Below are 23,537 nucleotides of genomic sequence, written 5' to 3' on the forward strand. Positions count from 1 at the left end.
AAAAAACAGGGTATGTCTGTCGATGTTGGATATAAAGCAAGTCGATCGAGGGATATCAGGAATGTGCGAGAGGAATGTTCGTCAAAATCAAAGCAATCGAGGTCGTAAAGGGCATATCAAATCGTCAAAACAAAAACTAAAAAGACGCAGGAGGGGGGGAATTGAAAGACAATAGGCGACAAAAAACAGGAACAGGATATAGAATGTAGAAGGAAGATGATGATACAAATGCGCTTGCTATGAGAGATGAGGGGAAACAAGGACGACGAAACACAATGCGACGAGACGGTTGCAAGAGACCAAGGAACACGAGCAGGCTCCAGAGGTTGAACAGTCAATATAAGAGACAATCAAACATCCAAGTGGAGTTCCTGGCTGAAAGGAACGGTAGCTCATGGGGCATCAACGGAAGCCCGATCCAATGTGCGGCGTACACATCGAAGCTCCCGTCATAGCAACCGACGGTCCTTTGGTTGTCCGGTAAACAAAGAGCCAAGACCCGATCGAGGCGGTGAGTTTGTCCGACCTCCCCGACATCTCGGGCACTAGTCCGTTTGGAGAAACATTCCCAACTCGGCTAGTAGCCTTCAGTCGGTAAGGTGACCAATGAGATTTTGGCGCACAAAGCCCTGAGCCCTCTTCGCTCAGAAAAATAGAACGTCCAACGCGGAGAACCTCACTTACTCGACCGAAGCACATCGACAACCACCCCATCGACCTCCGCTCACCGGGACTTTCACAATGAAGTGTTAGTGAAATGCTGCATCACCTCGACTCTTGATTTTTCTCGTCTTCGAATCCAAACTGACAGGATGTTACGATAGTCATGAAAGTGGGCCGTGTGGCCATCATCACCCGTGGCCGTTACGCCGGTAAGAAGGTACGACAACCGATTTCTCCATTTTCTGGCGAGGACATGCATATATATATACCCCGAGGTGGAATGGACTGGAAGGAATGATTTTTGCCGACTTGGAAGAAGAAATGATGAGTCTTCGATTTGCATGGGAATGAAATCATCGAGCGGAAATGCGATTCACGGGCGAACTACCATGGGGAATATAACGAACGGAATGTGCAAGGATAGATGTGCTGACGAGGGTTTCTTTCGCGAATGACAGGTCGTCATTGTCCAGCCTAACGACACTGGCTCCAAGGCGCACCCCTTCCCTTACGCCATCGTCGCCGGTATCGAGCGCTACCCCCTCAAGGTCACCCGTCGCATGGGTAAGAAGACCGTCGAGAAGCGCAGCCGCATCAAGCCTTTCATCAAGGTCGTCAACTACAACCACTTGATGCCCACTCGCTACACTCTCGAGCTCGAGGGTCTTAAGGGTGCCGTCTCCACCGAGACCTTCAAGGAGGTTTCCACCCGCGAGGACGCCAAGAAGAACGTCAAGAAGGCCCTTGAGGACCGCTACACCAGCGGCAAGAACCGTTGGTTCTTCACTCCTCTGCGTACGTCTTACTCTTATCACTTTTTGCAGCTACGTTGGCTGGGTCAGGTTCGCAATGCTGACGGCTCTTACAGGTTTCTAAACGGGGTAATTTGGGGCGTTTTGTCGTTTGAGCGCGCAGGGTCTTAGATGAGGCAAAGGGAAAATGAAAAAGCATCGAAGACGTCCGGTTCAAAAGCATGGGATCACGTGAAGTATACCATAGCACGAGAGAAGAATGGGAATGTATCGATGTACAGGTCCAGGACTTGACCAATTTTTCTTATCATGAGGGAGGCCACTCAGATCTGGCGTCCGTCTCGAAATGAAATGGAAAATATGAACAAATTCAACTTTTTTTTTGTGTTTCGGAATTTTCGGCTTCCCAGGGGTTTCTTTCTTTATACAACAACGCATGGCACAACCTAGCGCAAACAAAGAACGCATCCCGTACTACAGCAGCCGGTCAGGTCGAAAAAGATTACCAAGTCCGAAGTCACCACGATTCGCTCGATCCTTTTCAATCGAAAGCATACTTATCACCTTGGGACAAAAGAATGCTATCGACTCATCCGACATCACGGGCCCTTCCAAGTTCCCCCTGTTTGCCTTGTCTTACGAGGAAAGGAAGGGGAGCATGTGTGTGTCGGGTCCGATCTAGATTTGGAAACCTACTTCCGTTCAACCTACCGAGCTTGTACTCCCATCCCCGCACCGCCGATATTCCCCGTACATGAAATCCCAGCCTATCCCACATGTTGGGGTAAAAGCGGAGTTCCATGGAGAAAGCATATATCCCCACTTGTAAGAAACGTAGGCCAGGCCTATATTAGGGGATTATGTCATATTTTGTAGAGACGCTGCTCGTCCTTTGGTTCCGTCTAACGTGCGTAGTGGTGGATTAGTGCAAGGAGGCCATGTTCACTAGTGAATGTAGCACGGATGATGTTGCCCCTCCGTCTAAATGATGGTAGCACCGGCTTCTGCGCCTGAACCAAACAAGCTAGGTACCAGAAAGGTAGATGTAGCGCCAACTGGTGCTGGCAAGGTACTACATGGGGGTCCCATGTAGCCGTGGAAATGAGGAGGTGCAATTAGAGGTTGCGATCTGTGCACGTCGTTCCTTACCCGAGAGAGGGAGTAGCCGTCTAGGCGTGCGACAATCCCTCAGTTTCGGTTGTCGATAATGACCGGGTATGTACAATCCTGGCAGCAAGGCAACAACTAGGATGGTTATAGCTACCGATGGGAATCCTTCAGGACATGTGAAAAGCCATTGATTATTGTAATCTACGCGGCCGGCTATTGCAGCAAGCAAGCCACCAGGAGTCGGCCGTCCAGGTTGTTGGCGCCTTCTATCTCATTCTGCTTCCGATCGCCGGGTAGAGAAACTGTGGTGTTGAGGGGGGAGGACCTTACGTCCAGACCGGGCGTCAATGCTAAATCAGACTTAAACACAAGGACACTGCGTTATGCTTCAGTATGTCAAGGTTGATCGGGATCGAGGTTTATGAATTGACCTCCGGGAAGGCTAGCGTCGACCGACATGCAGCAGCAAGACAATCAGACAGCATTGGAAAGTCCAGCACGGTACGACCATTGTCGCATGAACAGAAGTACGACGCACATGGTCAGCACTAGAAGAGACTGGCCTAGAGACGAGCCCGTGGAAGATACTACAATGGGGACACATTCTGTCGAAGCTTGCTCAGATCTGGACAGCACTTGCAGGACTGCCACCACACGGTTGGCGTTGGTAGCGCCCAAGAGGACGAGTGGATCAAGCTATACCCCTCTCTATTCCAGAATAATATACGGAGCAGTCTGGATAGTAAGATGTCTTCCACGGAGAAAGGTGATGGTCCAGAGGGTCAAAGGGTCAAAGACGCCCCCAACCCCGGACCTGAGACGAGGTCCAGGCGCAAAGATGATGATGCTTGCACTTCCCGCAGGAGATCAACGAGAGCGGTTACCCATCTGGTACAAAAGGAAAAGCAGGGGAAAAGCAGTAGTCCGTTTTCCGGATGCACTGATCCTCAACATTTACCCTTCAGCTGGTTGCTTCTTGAGACTAGTACTCCGGATCGTTGAGGTGAAAATTTGGGGATCCGGTTTCCTTGTGACAGTCACCGTGAATAGGCGCCCTGATAAGCATGCAGCGCGAACCACGGCGGAGTCCCGTTCTTATCGGAACCATGAGGAATTCCAGTCAAGGGCCACTGTAAGGTTATCAATTCGTGCATGTTTCCAAACGAACACTCAAAGGATGGCATATAATCACGGCCGTTAAGATCAAGATGGATAGGGAAATGGAAATGACATTAGGCATGAGGAGAGTGTTCGGGAATGAACTACTATGACAGTTGGTGTAGTAAGTAGCAGGAAGACCAGCCGACGGGCGATAGAAAACGAGGGCCGCCCGACCCGCAATCACATGCTATCAGCCCATCCCGCGATTCGAAGCCAGAAAACCTTCCAAGTAATTCAACTGTTCGCAACTTCCGGATTCCATCATCATCCACACTGCACTGCAGCAACTACTTTCAGCCTGTTGCCCCGAATCAAGGCCCTAATTTGCTGTTCCTATGCCTGTCGTTCATTTGTTTGACTTGGCTCTTGCCACTCCGACAACGCAACCGTTACCGCCGTTATCGAGACCAAAATCATGAATCGTTCGATTCTCATTCCGTTCCAGTCATGACTTACTCTATACATGACTAAGAAAGAGGAAGCCCATGTAGGCACAAGTGCGGGTGGCTTGCTCGACACGGCCTTCCGAGGGGTCTGAACTCACTCTGTCCAATTCTGAATCCTAATTTCATATCCTCACTGCTCCGCGATAGCAACTGGTACTATGTTCAGTGCGAAGTCGGATGCGAGCTGTCGGGGGAGCGCGAGCGCACGGAAGGAGATGCACGATCCTGGTCAATCCAATCTTGGGTCGCGTTTTCTCCAGGCTCATCCCAGGTTCCAGGCCCTGCAGGTGAAATGATAATGACGATGAAGCCGCCGGATTGAGCACGCAACAACTAACTCCGTCCTACGACGGTCTAAAACCTCCTGGAACCAACGGCTGGCTTGCCCCTCCATTCAAGCTCCAAGCGACTTGTTCACCAACGGGCCCGCTATCACATGCTGCCAACTCGCTCTCGCTCTCTTTTTCTATTTCTTACCCAAAAAAAAAAATAAATATAATATTTATTTTTATTATCTCATGATAAATCAAACTAACATAAAGAAAGACGATAATTAAAAACTAAAATAAAATTAGCACCAAAAAAATTCAAACTAATCAAATCACTCAAGCCTCATAAATCCTAGCTATCGGATCGACTGATGGCGTGTTCGCTCTTCTCTCCTCTGAACCTACCTTAAATCTAACTACGGTTCACCTCTTTCCGGTCCATCCCAACTGCTCCCGTATTCCGTCTTTCCTTCTACAAATGTAAGTGATGTCCTTTCCCCTCTCACCCCTCCATTTCCTTTATTATCCTCAACATCCCCATCCTCCTCACTTTCCGCTTCTTGTCACCGCTTCTTCACGTCTGACCCTCCATAGCTCGTCTTGTCCACCAGGACCTATATAGCTTTGAGCATTCTATTGTCGGGTAAGGGTCTATCTTATCGTCCCGCTACTCTATACTTCCTTTCCTATACTAATGCGATTTTCATGTGATAGAAACTTATGCCTCACGCAGAAAACGGCATTATGGGCGAGAACTCTGTCAACGGGGAGGCTATCCACTCCCAATTCCTCGATGTAAGTTACCCTTATGCACGATTGCCGATCGCTTCTAACATGCGCTAATCTCTATTTCCTTTGGTAGCACCTGACATCCTATCCTGTTGTCTCCGACTCTATCACCGTCATCAAGACCAACAAGTACGCCGCGAAGTCTCTGGAATATGCCGACCAAGGCTACTCTCGCTTAGCCAAGCCGTTCCTCCCTTACTTCTCCAAGCCGTATGGCTTCGTTGCTCCGTATGTCGCGCGCGTAGATACTCTTGGAGACAAAGGCCTGAGCAAGGTTGATGAAACATTCCCATTTATCAGAGATGATACAACCACGCTCAAGGGATCGATCAAAGACGGTGTCTCATTCCCAGTGCGATTCGTTTATGACCTAAAGGGTCATGTTTTTGACACTTACAGTTCTGAGTACAAGAAGTGTGGCGGGGACGGAATGGTTGCGAGCGGCAAGGCCGTCATCACCACCGGGTTGGTGCTGTCGCAGGAGTCGCTAGCCTATATCAGCTCCTTGCTTCAGGCCAAGAAGGCCCAAGTTAAGGATGCAGTCAACGAGAAGACTGACAACTAAACTCTTGCAACTGTTAAATCTCTATCTTTGTTTCAGCTGGTCTGTTGTCTTGCGATGAGGTAATTCTTTTGCGTGTTTGTCGTTTAGATCGTTTTGCTCTGGGAGGCCTGTCTCCTTTATTCGGTTTGTCTTGGACATAGGCGGTTCCGTTCAATTCTCCACGTGCTCATGCGGCTTGCATTGGATACATACACAGGCTTGGTAATGGTAGCTAGGGATTAATTGACTTTCATGAAATGTCCGTGCCAGAGGTCTGTGGCAGATCAGTAACAAAACAGCAAAAAAGTATTAGGACAAAAAGATCTCCCCGACTGGGAGTCGAACCCAGGTCTCCCGCGCTTGTTCCTGGAAAGGATTGACAAGCGGAAATCATGACCGTTAGACCATCGAGGATTTGATATATTATCCACGTAATATTTTGACTACATAAAGCTAGAGCCGGCAGTGGGAGTTGTAGCTGCTTTCGGACCGGTTAGGGCCTCTGAAGTGGGGCGGTTGTTACCATCTATCTACCCAGGTACGAGTAGATATGTAGTTTGGTTCTGGGTTGCAGTTATTTTTGGGAATTCCGGTTGTTAGTCGGATGTGGATGGTTGCTGTTGGTAGGGTATATAGCACAGGGGTTGGTTGGTAGTGGGAGAAATATCGGGGAGTTTAATGTATTGGACTGGGTATCTATCCTGACGGAGCGTCGTCGGCGGTATGATGTAGATAAGTTTGATTGATTTGGAAGTGGAGAGTTGTTGTGGGATTGCTATGTTTTATGTAGTATTTGTGCGTGTGGGTAGGCCTCAGTACTTATTACATTGCCTGTCAGAAGTATAAGCAATGGATGGTTGTAATTGACTTATGTATATGTCTGTATACTTGAGCTGTCGCGAATCTTCACTACTTCTAAGATTCTATTAGCACCTGCTAGTATAGCATAAGTTAGAGGCCTTCCACAACGAAGATCCTCGATGGTCTAACGGTCATGATTTCCGCTTGTCAATCCTTTCCAGGAACAAGCGCGGGAGACCTGGGTTCGACTCCCAGTCGGGGAGGATTTCTTTTTTTGCGTTTGGTTTTTTTTGGAGGATGGGGTTGATAGTCAGGGGTGGGTAGTGTTGGCTATGTGGGATTCTAATGCCTGGACACGATGTATTATTGGTTATGGTTGTTGCTGATATCTTCTGGGTGATAAGGGTGATATTTACATTGATTAGAATGTTAGGTTGTAGACAACTTCGTGATCGATAAAAAGTAGAAGAAATCCGTATATGGAACAACGGATGGCATCTAATTGGTAGTCGAATCTGTCCCGGTTGGTTATGGTGATTGCTATGTTGACATGGACCCTTCGGTGCCCTTAAACGACGGTGATGGTGTACTCAGCTACGGAAAAGGGTGATGAAAGCAAACACTTAGTGAATGTCTTGTGTGATTAGCCCGATGTTGTATCTGAGACCTCGTCCAAGGTGTGATGGAATAGTTCGGCCACAGGCAGCATTGTCTGGAGGTCTGTGTGCGGAAGGCTAACATTTCCATATCTCTTGCGAAGCACTGGGATTTCCTGGCTGGTAATCGCAATGGCTTTGAAGAACTGTTGGTAAAGAATGTCCTGGTCACCTGCGATATGTGGCGCGGTACATTCGGCCTTGATCCCTTTGATGAACGAGTTTCGGGAATTCACACATCAACTGTTTCACCAACAGTCGTCCTTCCGTTGTCACGCAGAAGTGATCAGGCAAGAGTATTCTGTTTTACACCCACGACGCCAAGCATTTCTTCGGAGTCAGCGATATACTTCTTGGGTACCTCCTAAGCAGTCTTCGATATCTCGGTCTCTGTACTGCAAAGTTGGAATGCTTCCTCTTTCTCGCCTTCCGCCCCAGGGTGGTTTATCTTCTAACGAGCCCAATTAGGCGCATATGAAGGCCCTTCTTTGAATTATAAAGCCGGCCTCGCTGGAGCCGTGCCCAGTTATCAGCCAGCGGTCAAAGAGAACCCAACAATTACGGTGAGTCCGGCTTGTCCCTCCTAAGTAAAGGGTTGTTCTGGGCAATTCCAGGAGGTCAGGTCATCTTTGTTGGCTTACTATTCGTGATACTGCATTAGAACTCTGCGTAACCGCGAGGGTTTCCGAGGTCCGCACTGCTTTTCCTGTTCTAATCATATGTTGGTGTAGTATTTAGCTACCAAATGATCTATCTCGACTTGAGACACCACCACCAGACTTGGGTTAGTTCTCGACATACGATGGACACGAATGCTAAGGTAAATTTTTCTCTCGACCTTGGGTACGGAAATCGAAGGGGAAGTGCTCTCTATCATTTCAACCAGAGTAAGTTACCTGTCACGATCATTCACGGCTAAGATATTCATCTTTCTGCTGGACATATACTGACAAAACTAGTATTGTTGTTGTTCATGACCTAGATGGACTGGAGTTCGCTTGCGAGGACGGTACAGGACAGCCGGTGTCCTGGTTTGAGGACATCCTCATATCAGATTACCCAGATGCCTACATTCTTAGCTTTTGTCCACTAGCAGATGCTATTGCCATGAGCCTACGGACGGGTTACGGTTTCCGGGCCCAGGCTTGGGAGTTGTTGAGCTTGATTCAGCGGGAAAGAGAGGACAAGCATGTGAGCTCTTTACCTGAACTCCAGTGCATCCATGCAATATTAACAGTCCCAGCGTACAGAATCAGAAATCATTTTTCTTGCTTCCAGGGTGCCTCATTGTTGAACAGGTTTTTGATTCAAGTATCCTAGCTAATTTCTCGGAAGGCGTTGGTGATTGCTCACCACGATCAAAGGTTTGAATCGATTAGACACCAAACATCGATCATTGTAAAGCACATTGAGGTCCACAGCTTACAGGTAAATCTGGTTCATACTTGGGCTAACTGATGTCTGACAGGGGCTTCTTGAGGTCGAAGCGTTGAAAAAAAACTGAAAAATCATGGGAAGATCTCAGCCTAGGCACAGCTGTGCGATTGAACCAGCAATATGGATGGGGGATCACGACGACATTGTCCCACGTAACTACAGCACTGGAAGAAATTCATAGCTCCTTTTCTTCGGCTGCTGGGCGATACAAGACAGCTACATCTGAGAAAGTAGTGGCTTTTCGGGCAGAAAGGGTAACCGAGGAAGTATTGTATGAGTGGCAAATTCTATCAAGCCGAATCAGGCGCTTGACAATTTCCTTTCCAGTTGGTATGTGGTAGTCACTTACTCCATGACGGTTCTATAAGCCTCGGTCGTGCTGATATCTAGTGTATCAGATACTCAACAATTGTCGGACGCCCATAACGCCCGTGGTGCCCGCAACCTGATACTCTCCAGGTTTGCTCCTTTACATGATCTCAGCCTGATACCCTCTACATATAGCTCCCAGATATCAAAGGTCCTAGACTTATCTGTCTTGGAGAGATAATGGTAACTCTGAACTACTATACGTCTATGGTGGTGAGATGACCGCAACTGCTCCGTTAAGAGGTCTACCAGTGGTAGAGGCCGTGGTGACAGTTTACTTATCGTTTGGGGAGGTTCCATACTTCAAAAGAGCAATGTCGACCGTCTTGGAAGTGCTGATATATAGGATCCTGGCTACCGTTGTTCCCGCCTTCGAGGTCATTCAGCCCATTCTAGACTCCTTCGGTCAGATGCCGAATCACACTCTCGAAGAGCTATGGATCCTTGTTAAATCCTTATGGTTGTGTCCTGACATCAAATCCGTGTTTTTTGTGATTGAAGGAATTGATATGTACGAAGACAAGATGACAGATCAACTAGAAGCACTTGGGGCGTTGGCCCATGCCCGAAGTTTGTCCTGCAAAGTACTTGCGACCAGTCAAACTCTTAACGATGCAACATCTGGGAAAGCGACCGTGATAAACCTAAACCCACTGATATTGCAGCGTCAAAGTTTGGAGGACATTATCAGGCTCACGATGCAAAACCTTGGGGCACAAGCCCGGGGCTTCGCGGAGCTTGAGCAGCTGATTGTTAAGGCACTTCCGGGATCAGCGACACCTTCGGAAATCAAGATTCGACTGCAAGTCTTATTACGTGTTGTGAAACCACTAACCACTTATTCAATAGAGAACAACTTCCTACTTTTGCAGAAGCCACTGCCAGAACTATATTCACAGATACTGGGTCCGCTGAGTGCTCTAATGCCGTGGGTGCGCAGAGCTTTGTCCTGGATGACGCTTAGCTTCCGGCCGCTTAACGTACAGGAACTAGCCGTTGCTGTCGTGTGCCGGGACAGGCCTACCAAATCAGGTTATGCTTCGCCATCTACCTCTTGATCTCGAGGGTGATCTAACCCGTGCCTTGGGACCGCTGATTGATTTTCGCAACGGCCAGCCTATGTTTGCGAACGAATACGTCAGAGACTATATCCATAATGAGCTCACAGCAAAGCTGAACTCCGGTGGCGACTATAGCTGCGAAGTTTCAACGCACGCCGACTTGACTCGTAGCCGTCCTCACATTTTTGGAACACTCTGGGGTAGCTCAAGCGGGCCCACGAGGAAGATGCCGTATTTTCTGGGAACAGAGCGCATTGGATTTCAGCCAGTACGCAGCACTATACTGGCCCTACCATTACCGCGCAGCAGACAACAGAAACGTACTTATCAGTGACATATTGGACGTTGTATCTCAGGAGAAATGTAGAAATCGTTGAGCAGAGTGGTGGCGGGCCGCGCACTGTCTCGACAGCAGAGACTGCTTTAAGCCCACCCCACTTACTCTTGCTGCGGAACATGGCCTATACGAAGTTGTTCATGATTTGATATCTTCCAGCATAAGCAAGCCTGTTTCTTCACAAGGAATGACCGAGGCATTAGAGATAGCATTGCAATTCAGCCACCTCGACGTGGCCCGTCAGTTGCTACTCGAAACGAACCCATCAAATGAGTCACTTGTTCTTGCTAGTAGAGCAGGGGATACAGAGCTAGTCACTGATATACTTCAAAAGCTCGGTGCTCCGGGATGTACCTGCCTTGAGTCACTCCAAGCAGCAGTCATTCGTGGACATCTTCAGACAATCGATGTATTGCTGCAGCTGCTTCCAGACGTATCATCAGCTCTTGAAGATAACCCCTCCCTGTACCTCGACGCCATCGGGTCAGGGAAATCTGAGGTCTTGAAACGCCTACTCGATGTAGGACGTGCACAGTTACCGGTGGAAGTTGGGTCAAATTTGCTTCGCTTGGCTGCTCAAGCGGGCCATCTCGCGGTTATTCGGGAACTTATTCGTCGCATAGGAGAACCCGCCGTCGGCCAGTGTGATGGAGGAAGGTGCTAACAGTCGGGATTATACTAGCAGCCGTAGTGACGGTGAGGAAGACAGAGAGAAGGCAGAGAACAGTAGCTATGGAGTCTCCTAGGAAGAAGGATTCAAAACTATGGGCTCGAGAACACTCAGCAGCTTTGAGGGGCTACGATGATGTGGTGAGGGAACTTCTGGAGGCGCACGCTGACATCAATTTCGGGAACCACAATTGGAGGACCTCACTTCACCTGTCAGTTCATCACGGGCACACGGCTGTTGTAAAGACGCTGCTTGATGGCGGCGCAAATGCAAGTCTGCGATCTTCATGGACGTTTGCCGATTCATTTAGCCTCTGAAGGCGGGAATATGCTCATTTTCCGGGCCCTCCAAAAAGTGGGAACATATGTGAGAGCGGCCGATGACCGAGAAGGAACCCATTGCATATTACTGCCAGACATGGATATGAGGAGTTGGTCGAGCTACTGCTCCGTCAAGGAGTCGACCCTAATTCTAGTGATGTTGAAGGCCACACCCCGTTTATTTGTGCAATACAGAGCGGAAACCCGCGAGTATTCAAGGCTTTGTTGAATGCCAGTGCTAGAATTACTGACGCAAGCCAAAGCCACTCTACTTTGATTCCAGAGGCGGTGCGTCCTGGACAAGATGGAGATGTTATTAGGTCATTGATGGAAGCCGGGTGTGACCTGCTGGAATAATCTCTATTGAGTAACTGGATGAGATGTGTGCAGCACTGTAGCAGGAAGTATGTATCGTCTCATTAGTTCTTGATTCACTCACGTCTTGGGTTGTTGGTCGGTGGTAGACAGGATATGATGATATGTCGTGTGGGAGCATCTAATAGAAAGTCTAGATTAGAGATGTATCTCAGCCTTGGTACTTTATTCTCTAAATTGGGACATGGTGATGGAGGAGAGATAAGATAGGCAATTCATAGCACTAGTCAGTCTGATCGCATAAATTTGAATTCCATGTCTGATACACTTCAATGACTCAACGGCAGAACCACCATCGACAATTAACGTTAGTAAGTATATGATCAGAACCCAGAGAATAACACTACATAATCCAAGTGAAATAGAGGGCCATATCAAGCTCATGCGAGCTCTCTTGAGCCACCTCACACATTCTATGCATGTTACTATATACGTCTTGCAAGCCGAAAAGGCCGGTTAAATATCGGCACGCCGGCCAAGGGTCTTCACAGCGGCACCAGCACACTTTCAGTGGATTGTCTAATAGCTTTGTGTTCTCAAGTTTTATACTATATGTACCCTTCTCATTATGTTTTTAGTACATACGACCACAGGGTGTGGAAAACAGGGCTTCCCGTCCGCTCAGCCGTACTTAAGCCACACGCCGGGAGGTTAGTAGTTGGGTGGGTGACCACCAGCGAATCCCTTCTGTTGTATGTATTCTTCTCTTTTTTCTTTTTGTTGTTTTCTACAACACAAGCAATATTTATCCTAATCAGATTAGATTGATCGGTAGACCTCCTCACTGTCTCCTTCAGTCCAAATGTCATTCATATACCCGTCTCCTAATACCAGAAATCTCACGAGTCCTCCCCCCCAGCTGCGCACAACACCAATGCCATGCCAATACCAGGTGCACCAATCTACGATCTAAGTCTTCGGTCTGCACTTCCAAGCGATCACAAGAAGACCAAGCCTATCATTGCTACCACAAGCCAACCCAGAAAGATAAATCTGCCGAAGATACTACCATCACGGTCTTGCCATAGCACACAAACTGCTTATTATGTCTCGTTAAGCTATTCGCAAGTCAAGTCATTAGCTCATATCCCTGACCCTAACCCTAACTCGACATGTCCGATTATTCAGTCCATGAATCATGGGCATCCATAACGCCGTAAACCTAAACCAAAAGACGATACTAATATCGATTAAGTCTTGATGAACTTGGTACTCTTGCTGCTAGGGCCTCCCCAGCACCACTTCGCCAAGGTGATGAGCCAATTCATGTCCCGCTCCCGCATGTCCATAAGCGGGCAACTTCGCATGACAAGCTGTCCCTTGTCGAAGTACGCCTCGATAATCCGGAGATAGTGCTCTCCAATGGCTGATAGCAGCAGGACCTGCAAGAGCGGTTAGCGTTTCACGCCTACCCGAATAACAGGGGTAGCTGAAGGCTTACAGGGGCAATAACATGAGGTCGGAGCGATGGATCTCGCAAGCGTCCGTACATGATCATAATCGCGGCGTCAACCTCGCTGCGGCAAAGCTCCTTGTTCTGTGGGTGGGCGAGCCCACTCCACATGAGAGCCACGATATGAGGAGCTTCAGTGTTGGTATCGTACCAAACTGATTCCTGCCACTGAGAGCCCAATGTTACGCAGCCCAAGTCTTGAAAATTGAAATTTCCCCAACTGGGCGGCTAAATATTAATAAAGTCGAGTATTCAAAAAAATGAAGGGCGGAACTAACGAGGACATTCTAAAGCGAGGTGGGTGAGTGTCTGCTTCTGGCATCTCGCAGCGGCAGAGAAATCGGTTCAGACAAATGGCGAGGTGTTCTGCATTCTTGTATGGGCATCCGTCGAATTCCGGCCAGTCTTCCGCATCCTCGGGATATTCATACTCGGGTTCATCGATGGGATACAGGTAAGAGGAGAAGTAATAGGGAGGATTACTGGCATCCAGTGACATTTCTGTGTGATTGATTTTGACCTGCTCGAGATGGGCGGGTAACAAACGATGATCAAAGTCGCCAAGCTGTCCATAAATGTTATTCAGCTCCTGTAGGCGACGTTTTCTCTCAAGTATTAGTTGCTCATCCATACTGGGCTTTCATTTGTGATGGCGAGAAACAATGAAGCGCGTAGATGACGGATAGACGAGGACTTTTGCAAGATGACAAGTCGATCATGTGTCACGGTGAGGATTCATGTCTGGGGCGTGAAGGGGTGATCAGCATTGCATAATGAAAGGATGGATATTCTACGTAAACACCCTATTGGGTTCTCTGGATAGCAGCTTGCAGTGGCGTATGTCTGTTGAGTACTAACTCGAAGCAATCCGTGATAAGATCAACACTTGACGGATGCCGAAAGCAGCGCCAAGAGTGAAGTTATTTCTTTAAAAGGTCTCAAGAAGCGCTCGTGGCATCATTCCTGACATAGTTAGCTAGTCCCATGCCTGACAGGCTCCTCAACGGGCGGGTCAAGGTCGTCAAGAGAAGCTTTTCGGGCGTCTGCATGTTTGAGTTTCAAATGCGCCGTGGCTTGCCTGTGTCACTACAAGATTTCCCTTTCGACTTTATATCCGCCATATAACGCCATATATTCATTGCTGGTTTATCCGGAGCGAAGCGAGGTTGCCCTTAAGGTCTATTTCCGTCCATCTCAGATACAGTCAGTTTCGGTACCCACGATGTTCTTGTCCAATAACTCCGAACTCAAGTGAGATTGATGATTATATGGAATCAAAATGATCGACTGCCTAGTATGTACAGCACGTGCCCCAGGGCAAGATACCGGATGGGGATGTCGGGGATCCTCGCTCCCCGCTTCGATACTATGTCCCTCATCACACTTTCCATCCACACCACCTTGCAAATCCCTGGAGGAGACACAGCCAACAAATCAACAGGTCAATGGCTCAGTTCATCAATTTGAATTTGTCAGGCCAGATTTCGATATATCATGGATCAAAAGCTGAGGTACCTGTCGACGGGCTCCTTCGTATTTGTCGGCATCGATGCGCATTGCGCGACCAGCTTTTGCGGGTTTGCAATTCGCTTCTTGCTTATATCGGAGTATAATGCGTAAAGTCCATCATTAGCTATGACTTGTTACTCTGTGAGGGTGATCACCAAGCTATCCATCAAACAAATCAGATTGTTTCACTAACAAGCCGAGACACGAAGCAAGGTACAGTACTTCCTCCTTGACACGATTCACTGCAGAGATCCTCCTATCCAGCGTCTTCCTCTATTCTTCGTATACTGACAGCCTAGATTAAGACGACATGATAAGTTGAACACCTATGCGGCTGTGCCATTGAGGTCCTGCCGTTCGTGCAACACCCGAGCATGATGCCGAATATGCTGTCGTCCGACCAACACCACGTATTGATGTGAGGTAGAACACTCAAATTTTCACCGACAGCAGGTTTTAGCTGCAGCTCACTGACTCATAGTGAGATGCCGCGTTCGGAAACCGAGCCGAAGTTGGACGAGGAGCTCGCTGAGAGGTCCGATAGGATCATCCCGCCGATGATCCTTCAGCCCAGGCCCGTAACCCAATCTGGCCCCCGCCGTATGCCTGACCGACTATATCTCAAGCACCCCGCTCTCTTTTGGTCTCTGCTACGCGCAGATTACGCTCAGTGCTAGCAGAACATAATATCAACTATGGCGCTCGAGCAAAAGTCGGCCGCCTCCATCGCCGAGCAGCCCTGGCGCTCAACAGACTTGCAAGGCCCGTCTGACCTTAGCGCCGCTCATTCCACTGCCAGCTACGGCAGACCCCGATCGTTCGAGATCGTTGAACCACCAGCTCAAATCTCCACCAACACCTTTCACGTCCGTGACACTACTCCCCATGATATATTTCCAGATGGTGGAACCAGGTCATGGGTTGTTGTTTTGGGGTCCTTTTTCCTACTGATGAGCAGTTACGGCATGATGAACTCTACCGGTGTCCTGCAGAGTTATTTTGCCAGTCACCAGCTGTCGGACTACACCAGTAGTGTCATCGGTTGGATTCCGGGTCTATTTGTCTTCTGTGGCCTGGGCTTGGGCGCCCAGGTTGGTCCGATGTTCGACAGGTACGGACCTACGGGCATTCTCATTGCCGGGACGGCCTGCTACGTCGCGGGCCTGCTATTGATGGCTGAATGCCAACTCTACTGGCAATTTATCTTGACCTTTGGTGTTCTCACTGGCATGGGCGCTGCTCTGTTGAGCACGGCTGCCATTTCTGCCGTTCCCCATTGGTTCGATCGCCGAGTTGGCTTGGCCATGGGCACGGCGATGGCCGGAGCGGGAGTTGGGGGAGTGGTCTTCCCCTGGGTTCTCCGGGCGGGGTTTAAGGACCTTGGATATAAGTGGACCATGCGGCTGCTTGCATTAATTGTGGGGACCTTGTGTGCAATGGGAATTGCTTTTGTTCGTTCTCGTCTACCAAGAAGCCAGAGCAAGCCGAGCATCAACGTGCGTGCCTTCCAGGACGCCAGGTTTACCTGGTTGACCATGGGAACATTCAGTAAGCCCTAGACTCTCGGCCGCTCTAGGGTAATATTGGTTTGCTAATGACCTGTAGTCATGGAACTGGAAGTCTTTGGCTGCCTCGGTCTCTACCCGACATATGTTGTAATGCAGGGATTTGGCACTACCACCAGCATCATCCTTCTGTCTATTTTGAACGTGTAGGGGCCGACATGGTACCATAACTATGAAAATCCGATCAAATCTGATGCAAGTTTCTAGGTGCTCTACCATTGGTCGCCTCGTCGCTGGTGGTGTCGCAGACAAGTATGGGCGAATCAACACGCAGATAGGACTGCTCGGCCTGGGTGCCGTGGCGGTCTTTGTCATCTGGCTACCCTTCGGAAGCAAGTTGGCAGGACTCTATATCTTCAGCTGTGTATATGGATTTGCTTCCGGTTCCTTTATTAGTCTGGCGCCAGCTTGCATCGGTCAGATTTCCAAAGCCAGCGAAGTGGGAGGGAGATTCGGGGTTTGCTATCTGACCGTCAGCTTTGCGTATGCCGCCCGAACTATTGTAGAGGAATGTGCTAATATATCTGAGCAGTACCCTAATCAGTATCCCCATTGGTGGTGAGATGATCGAGACGGTCGGAAAGCAGGCCATGGTGGCCTTTCTCGGTGCCGTTCTGGTCATCGCGATGGGCATGTTCTCCATGGCGCGGTGGTCGTGCCTTAATTACCGATGGCGGTGGCAAGCTAAGATCTAATTTTTGTTCGGTAAGAATCCGGTGCAATCAAGTGACTAATATGAGTCGGTCATCACTGAGTTGGGTGATAAAAGTTTGATATTTGGTTTCGACTTTCGGTGTCCTTTCTATCTAATATCAAAAATCCGCTAGCTTTCGGGGTGTTCGAGGCAGTCCTGGCGCCACAGCAACCAGTGACACATAACTAAGGGTTTTATCTCTCTCTGGTTTCTATGAAGCTAATTTTATTGGGCACATTTACCTCGTGCGTGTCATCGTGTTGGGGAAATTTGGGGGAATACTTGGCTGTTGATGCCGCCGGAAACATCGAGTTAGGGCTGCGCGGGGATATCGTGGCCGTGATTGGTGCATTGGCCCAATTGAATTAATATCCCGCCGGAGCCAGCCCGAGCAATACAAGCATAGGTTATTTCTTATCACTGGCATATGGTAGAGCATCTACCGTCTATGTAGGCTTCTGTAACTTACCGATAGGTATAGACTTCCTGTTACGGCGTTTACGTTGAGGATGTTTGTAGACGCACATACGTTGGTGGCCGTGTGTAGATGGCAAGATCTCGATCCTTGTTATGCTTGTTCGGTCTATGCTTACCTGGTGATCATGGCTTTGGAGGCTGGCGGCTTGCATCTATTCTATCTGTGGTAGTATCTGATGTGCATATAGTGATCTAGGTATTATCATGATGTCGATGTTGCTGCAGACTGACAACGATGGTGGTGCCGTGAATATATATTGGCTCAACCGAATATGCTGGTACTATTAGTACTAGCAAGCACCGACAACCACTCAGCGCACAGCTTGACAATCGAACTAGCACATACACTTAGCCTCATTAGAGTACCCTAATTATCATTTACACAAACCCAAAACAATACCCATAAAACAAAATTCAAATTCGACGAAACTTCCCTCAAAAGACAACACAACCCCCAAACACAATCCCCAAACATAATGTCAAAAATAGAGGAACCAACATATCAAATCCTCGATGGTCTAACGGTCATGATTTCCGCTTGTCAATCCCCTTTCGGAAACAAGCGCGGGAGACCTGGGTTCGACTCCCAGTCGGGGAGATTTCTTTTTCCTTCCATCTTTCTTTTTCTGTTTTTTTTTATTGATTACCCCATTACCCCCCGACCACCTATCGGACACAAAACATATCCTTTCATATTCGTATTTGGCATTCCTGCCATTATCTCATCCATGGTACCGCTGCAAAGCGTAGAAGTAACTAGTCGAACTAACGCTTCATGGAACAAAGAGAACCGTTCACTAAACCCTCCAAAAAAAGGCACTAATACTATGTGGCTAAAGTTATTTTTACACTCCAAACAAGATAGTCTACTCCGTAAAACCACCAATCCAGTAATTAAACAACAGTTTCAATGAAAGCTCAAAGCACACATCAATTGCCGCGCAACCATCCTATAGTATCAAATCAAACCCTTATCTTACCCGCCAAGCACATCCTACCCAAATAGGATAAATCACGCCCGCCGCGCCCCACCCGAATCTAGTCGCGCCGCAGCGCGTTCCACCGAACAAAGGGAAACCGTCGGCAACAATCAGTACGCCGTTACTTGCCTGTCCTTACAGACAAACAAACAACACACAAAAAAGGACAGGACGAGACCAGATGCTCATTGCCATGTAGGCTGTCAGTATAGCATTCATAGACAACTACAACACCCACCTCCCCACCCAGACGAAGAAGAGAAAGAAGACCCGAAGAAATGGCACCTGCCCGTAAACGCCGCGCGGTATGTCACTCCACCTATACACTGCACCAAGCTCAAACCTAACATGTAACTGCATGCAAAGGTCCCCGACTCACCCAGCGAAGAAGACGACGTCCCCACGCCCGCGACGCAACGACGCCGGGTAGCAGCGGCGCATAGCGAAGACGATGGCGACGACGACGACGACGATGCCGGTTCGGATGATGCGTACGATACGCGGGCGCCCAGTAGCACGGACGTGATGGTGAAGAAGATGGTGCGGTTGGCGCTAGCGAGCGAGTTCTCGCGTCTGCCGATCCGACGATCGGATATCAGTGTTAAGGTGCTGGGGGAGCAGGGGACGAGGCAGTTCAAGACGGTGTTTGAGGAGGCGCAGAGGGTGTTGCAGGAGAAGTTTGGGATGGAGATGATGGAGTTGCCGGTTAAGGAGAAGGTTACGGTGCAGCAGAGGAGGGGTGAGTTTCTTTTTCTATTTTTATATCTATTTCTTGTGAAGGTGTGTATTGGCTAACTGGTTGATGTGGATGTGGATGTGAACAGCTGCGCAAAAGGTCGAAAAGCCTTCATCTACGAACAAGTCCTGGATAGTGACGACTACGTTGCCGACGAAGTACCGGAAGCCCGAGATTTTGTTGCCTAGTAGGGCGCCGATGGAGAGTACATATACGGGGCTGTATAGTTTTATTATCGCGGTGATTGTGCTTAATGGGGGCACGATTCATGAGCAGAAGCTCGAGAGGTATCTGAAGCGGACTAATACGGATGCGTGGACGCCTATTGATCGGACGGATCGGTTCTTGCAGCGGCTGTGTAAGGAGGGGTATTTGGTGCGCAATCGCGATGTGGATGGTGGGGAGGAGGTCATTGAGTATATTCTTGGGCCTAGGGGGAAGATTGAGGTGGGGACGAAGGGGGTTGCGAGGTTGGTTCGGGAGGTCTATGGACAGTCTGAGGGCAGTGAGAGGGATGATGAGTTTGAGATCCGGCTGGCGCGGAGTCTTGGGCTTAAGCAGCCGGAACCGCGTGCCCAGGAAGAGCAGGCTGAGGAGGGTGGTGGTGGTGATGGAGAGGAGGACGGGAGGCAAAGGCAGAGGCGGGAGCAGCCTAGCCGCCGGGTCAATAGGCGGTTGCCTGAATCCGAGGATGAGGAGGAGAGTGAGGAGGAGAGCGATGGTTGACCACCATGCCTTCTTTTTGGTTTATGTGATGACTTGTCGTTTGTTGTATTGTTTGCTAGCTAAATTCTGTCTGAATGATACCCGTTGATTATGGTTCTGACTTGCATAGATTGCTCACCTGGTATGGAAGAAGATCATAGTTGGTACCAGCCCAAAACACCACTGATGGTTTAACAAGAATTCATATTAGACCCGCGGACTGGCCGCATGCATCCGAACAGCCATCTATGCTTCGAATACAGGAACAAAGTAATCATCAGTGGTATATCTATGATCAAAAAAGTCGCTATACACAGTTGTTGCCGTCTATTCGCTGTCACTGGCGCTGTCGTGAACCGATCCATTGTCCGCATCCTCCCTTAGCCCCTCCGCCATGATGTACTCTGCTTGCTGTAGCGTGGTCTTGATCTCCTGGTTATTGTAGACGAGATCAGCTGGTTTCTGACCGTGCTTGTTCCTGACACGCGGGTCACAACCGGCTTCGCACATCATCTTGATCATTGCCTCGCCTAGTTCGGCGTCCTTCTCGTTCGCATAGCGCACGGCGGTATGCAGCGGGGTATCTTTGTCCAGACGGGTGAGAGGGTCGCATTCGAAGTACTGAATATCGAAGAGGGCGTCCATGACGTCGTCTGCAACACAATGTCATTAGATCAGCATGTGTATAAGGCAGTGCTGATGCCAAGAGGATAGGGCTGTGGTCTTAATGAGGGGTGTTCACTTACAGCTACCGTACGTAGCACATATGTGAAGAGCGTGATTCCCCATCGAATCCGTCACACCGTTGAAGAATTCGGCCACTTCTTCATTTGACTTTCCTTCCATACGCTCCAGGACACCCTCTATCAAATGAGGCTGATCTCGACGGCAGGCCTCTACGACTAGTTCACGGGGGGAAGCACCCTATGCAACCAATGCTTGTTAGCAACGGAACCGGAGTGGGGGTATTGCAGCACTCACTTCGTCAGCCATGGTTGGTTGTTCTTGAGAAATGACAAGTGTAGGGTACGACAGGTAGCTGTATCTTGAATAGTCAAGGGTGGTTGCGCGGAGGGGTCAAACAAATGCCGCAAGTATGGGGCCGGGTTAGCCGCGAAGGTGGTAAAGGAGGCGGTGTCGGAAACGAGGACTGGGGATCAGCAATGCCTCAAAAGCAACTGAAACAATCGACGGTAGTGTTCCAGGGTAGTGGGTCAGTAGCCCTGAGCGTTGAGGAAAAACACAGAAAGCTTTGATCGATGTAGGTTCCTTGCAGCTGCGTTTAAAAGTACTATCAGTGGGATACTGTCTCCTATTGTTGTTCCCCGCGGCCGAGCATACAGTAAGTACAGTAGTGGAATGGATGCATGACTCCCGCCGCGGACAGCCATTCGGAAGGGAGGTTACTCCGGCCGGCCAGGCAGCCCCGCGTCCAATCGGCGGCGGTGAATCTCTCCGCCAACGAAATCGCCGGTCGATAAGAGCCTCAGCAGCTAGCCGGCGATTATCGTCCAGATCGCTGCGACCCTTACTTGCGCCGGACAGTGGCAGCTGCACCAGTCCCGTAACCGCCTTTATGAAGGCTATGCTATGCGAGAATTGTGCTACAAACTGACTGACTGATTGATCCCTTGATTGATTGACGGACTTTCACCCAGGAAGAAGCAAGCAAGCAAGCAACATTCACGATGCCGTTGACCTGTTAGTTTTCTTCTCTTGCAGCCCCTACATTTACAGTACTTGTTAACTAACCCTCACCTTTCTACTCCCCAGTCTGCCCTAACTGCAGCAATGCGCTCACGATCTCTCGTGCGGAACCGACCACAAGACATCCCCTAGGTGTCAACCGATTCGAATGCCGCACCTGCCCATACCAATATGCTCTGGACCAGAGCTGGTTTGAGAAGACACCCATGAAGCAGAAAGAAGTGGAAGATGTCTTTGGAGGCAAGGAAGAATTCGCAAATGCGGATAGCGTGGCCAGTAAGTCACAAGCCTGGAGGGGCACTCTTCCCTACGGTTGTTGGAATAAACTTGGGGGCTTGGGGCTAATGTTGTGCTTTCTCTTCCCTTTTTCCCTACCCGCAGCTCAATGCCCCGCAGAAGACTGTAATGGCGACCGCGCATACTTTTTCCAGCTGCAGATTCGGAGTGCAGACGAACCGATGACCACATTCCTAAAGGTGGGTGCGCACCAGCGGCTTATGCGGTTCTCATGCATCTGGCCTGACATGCCTTGCTGATTGCGGTTGACAGTGTACCACGTGTGGTGCCCGATGGAGAGAGAACTGAGGCTACTCCATTATTAGAGTTTGGACTATGGAGATATCCCTGGAGAACAATATGTGTTGTTCGAATAATAGAGGGGCGGGGGATAACGTAGAGGAAGAACGGGAATTGTAGGAAAGGGAGAAAAAAAGGGAAGGCTGGTGCTACGGTGTATGATTAGGATGATGATCTGGGCCCCTGCGATTGTGATTATTCCCATTTGCGATGATTTACATCGAGCTTACTACTAGAGATACCCCTCAATGGATGATGACACCAATCCATAGCAACTACTATACAAGAGTGGTTAAACTACACGCCTACTCCCTATTGGAGTGAGCTAAGAAAAGTATGTCAGATTAAGCGCAAAAGAAGAAATTTTCTTCCCGCCTCGTTGATCCAATTTATTATTATTTTTTTAGTATTTAATTTTTTTGGGACTATTTTTTCCGTTCCTATTTCCCCCTCCTACAGAATTTGCCGCCGCCAACAGAATCTACGTACTAACTATTCATGGTAACCTGGCAACGGCGGGCAAATAATGGCCCGATTGGGATTGGCCAGATCCAGGTAAGCTACCAAAATAGCAGGAGTATAAGTGGTACTTTGTAAAAAGGATCCTTTGTGTGTGTTGTTTCTGGTACGGTACCAAATCTTGAGTCATTTTTTTTCTCACTTCTTTTTCTCTTGTCCTCAAATCAGCCACTGTCGGGGTCCCAAAGAGGAAGGGGGTTGGTTAAGGATGGGAAAAGAAAAAAGACGAAATAAAAAGAAAAGAGAAAGGCTAGATACCTAACCGCACTGTCAGGTCAAGACACTAAGTGAGGGGCAGTGATGATGGCAAAAAAATGATGTGGGCAAAAAAAAAAAGATTTTCTCTCACATGTTTTGCCGCACCAGCCATCCCACTATCAAAAAGCGATGATGTTTGAGATTGTCGGGTGTCCACATCATTTTTTTTTAGTGTGAATCGCTAGTAAGAATTTGAGATATTATTGAGCATCATCCCATGATAGCGAGTACAATGTCCCGAGTAAATACCAACATTGCTATACTCTCACTGCTGTTGCTGCTATCTAGTTTGCTACGTTGGTCGTTGACCTCACAGGGATTTCCACCAAAAAAGTGGACCGGGCGGGCGCCACTCGGCCGTGCCACAGCAGCCTGAGAGCGGACAAATAACAACAGCCGCTTGCCGCGGGGTTCGGTTGCAAACATGACCAAACAGGCCAGGCCATCATCAACCCACCGCTGCGTTGATGCCCAGGATTTCAGTCCAATAATCCACAATTTACCAACGGATAGAGCTAGATGAGTTAGGTCCAGATAGATAGACAAGAGGACCGGAGGGAGGGGACCGAGAGAGTGAAAAATTTTCGATGAAAGAGTG

General features: G+C 48.9%; 8 protein-coding genes and 3 non-coding genes across 11 annotated transcripts; 8 read left to right on the top strand and 3 right to left on the bottom strand.

The window, feature by feature from the left end:
- Positions 1 to 741: 741 nt before the first annotated feature.
- On the top strand, positions 742 to 1,539 carry RPL27A (60S ribosomal protein eL27; the record flags this gene model as incomplete). Its single annotated transcript, XM_041687705.1, has 4 exons — positions 742 to 748; positions 825 to 880; positions 1,122 to 1,458; positions 1,532 to 1,539. The coding sequence occupies 4 exons, from the start codon at positions 742 to 744 to the stop codon at positions 1,537 to 1,539; spliced, it is 408 nt and encodes a 135-aa protein (XP_041541563.1).
- A 3,606-nt stretch (positions 1,540 to 5,145) lies between these two features.
- On the top strand, positions 5,146 to 5,755 carry AKAW2_31117S (putative pathogenesis associated protein Cap20; the record flags this gene model as incomplete). The annotated part of the gene is made up of 2 exons (XM_041687706.1): positions 5,146 to 5,196; positions 5,264 to 5,755. 2 exons carry the CDS (start codon positions 5,146 to 5,148, stop codon positions 5,753 to 5,755), a joined length of 543 nt encoding a protein of 180 aa, XP_041541564.1.
- Positions 5,756 to 6,058: 303 nt separating this feature from the next.
- On the bottom strand, positions 6,059 to 6,148 carry AKAW2_t30015A. The gene has a single exon. It is a non-coding gene; the product is annotated as a tRNA-Asp (tRNA).
- A 560-nt stretch (positions 6,149 to 6,708) lies between these two features.
- AKAW2_t30016S lies at positions 6,709 to 6,798 on the top strand. Its single transcript has one exon. It is a non-coding gene; the product is annotated as a tRNA-Asp (tRNA).
- Positions 6,799 to 10,032: 3,234 nt separating this feature from the next.
- On the top strand, positions 10,033 to 11,059 carry AKAW2_31118S (ankyrin repeat domain-containing protein; the record flags this gene model as incomplete). Its single annotated transcript, XM_041687707.1, has 2 exons — positions 10,033 to 10,326; positions 10,730 to 11,059. 2 exons carry the CDS (start codon positions 10,033 to 10,035, stop codon positions 11,057 to 11,059), a joined length of 624 nt encoding a protein of 207 aa, XP_041541565.1.
- A 1,891-nt stretch (positions 11,060 to 12,950) lies between these two features.
- On the bottom strand, positions 12,951 to 13,844 carry AKAW2_31119A (uncharacterized protein; the record flags this gene model as incomplete). The annotated part of the gene is made up of 3 exons (XM_041687708.1): positions 12,951 to 13,142; positions 13,202 to 13,433; positions 13,492 to 13,844. 3 exons carry the CDS (start codon positions 13,842 to 13,844, stop codon positions 12,951 to 12,953), a joined length of 777 nt encoding a protein of 258 aa, XP_041541566.1.
- A 1,573-nt stretch (positions 13,845 to 15,417) lies between these two features.
- AKAW2_31120S (MCT family MFS transporter) lies at positions 15,418 to 16,982 on the top strand (the record flags this gene model as incomplete). The annotated part of the gene is made up of 4 exons (XM_041687709.1): positions 15,418 to 16,270; positions 16,328 to 16,433; positions 16,495 to 16,770; positions 16,820 to 16,982. 4 exons carry the CDS (start codon positions 15,418 to 15,420, stop codon positions 16,980 to 16,982), a joined length of 1,398 nt encoding a protein of 465 aa, XP_041541567.1.
- A 983-nt stretch (positions 16,983 to 17,965) lies between these two features.
- Positions 17,966 to 18,056, top strand: AKAW2_t30017S. The gene has a single exon. It is a non-coding gene; the product is annotated as a tRNA-Asp (tRNA).
- Positions 18,057 to 18,716: 660 nt separating this feature from the next.
- Positions 18,717 to 19,900, top strand: AKAW2_31121S (MAGE domain-containing protein; the record flags this gene model as incomplete). The annotated part of the gene is made up of 3 exons (XM_041687710.1): positions 18,717 to 18,743; positions 18,805 to 19,177; positions 19,263 to 19,900. 3 exons carry the CDS (start codon positions 18,717 to 18,719, stop codon positions 19,898 to 19,900), a joined length of 1,038 nt encoding a protein of 345 aa, XP_041541568.1.
- Positions 19,901 to 20,206: 306 nt separating this feature from the next.
- Positions 20,207 to 20,872, bottom strand: AKAW2_31122A (ankyrin repeat-containing protein ANK1; the record flags this gene model as incomplete). Its single annotated transcript, XM_041687711.1, has 3 exons — positions 20,207 to 20,532; positions 20,626 to 20,803; positions 20,861 to 20,872. The coding sequence occupies 3 exons, from the start codon at positions 20,870 to 20,872 to the stop codon at positions 20,207 to 20,209; spliced, it is 516 nt and encodes a 171-aa protein (XP_041541569.1).
- Positions 20,873 to 21,567: 695 nt separating this feature from the next.
- On the top strand, positions 21,568 to 22,171 carry RPC11 (DNA-directed RNA polymerase III core subunit RPC11; the record flags this gene model as incomplete). Its single annotated transcript, XM_041687713.1, has 4 exons — positions 21,568 to 21,580; positions 21,653 to 21,862; positions 21,968 to 22,062; positions 22,136 to 22,171. The coding sequence occupies 4 exons, from the start codon at positions 21,568 to 21,570 to the stop codon at positions 22,169 to 22,171; spliced, it is 354 nt and encodes a 117-aa protein (XP_041541570.1).
- Between the last annotated feature and the right edge of the window lie 1,366 nt (positions 22,172 to 23,537).

This window comes from Aspergillus luchuensis, chromosome 3, assembly GCF_016861625.1.
Source record: "Aspergillus luchuensis IFO 4308 DNA, chromosome 3, nearly complete sequence".
NCBI classification, from domain to species: domain Eukaryota; kingdom Fungi; phylum Ascomycota; class Eurotiomycetes; order Eurotiales; family Aspergillaceae; genus Aspergillus; species Aspergillus luchuensis.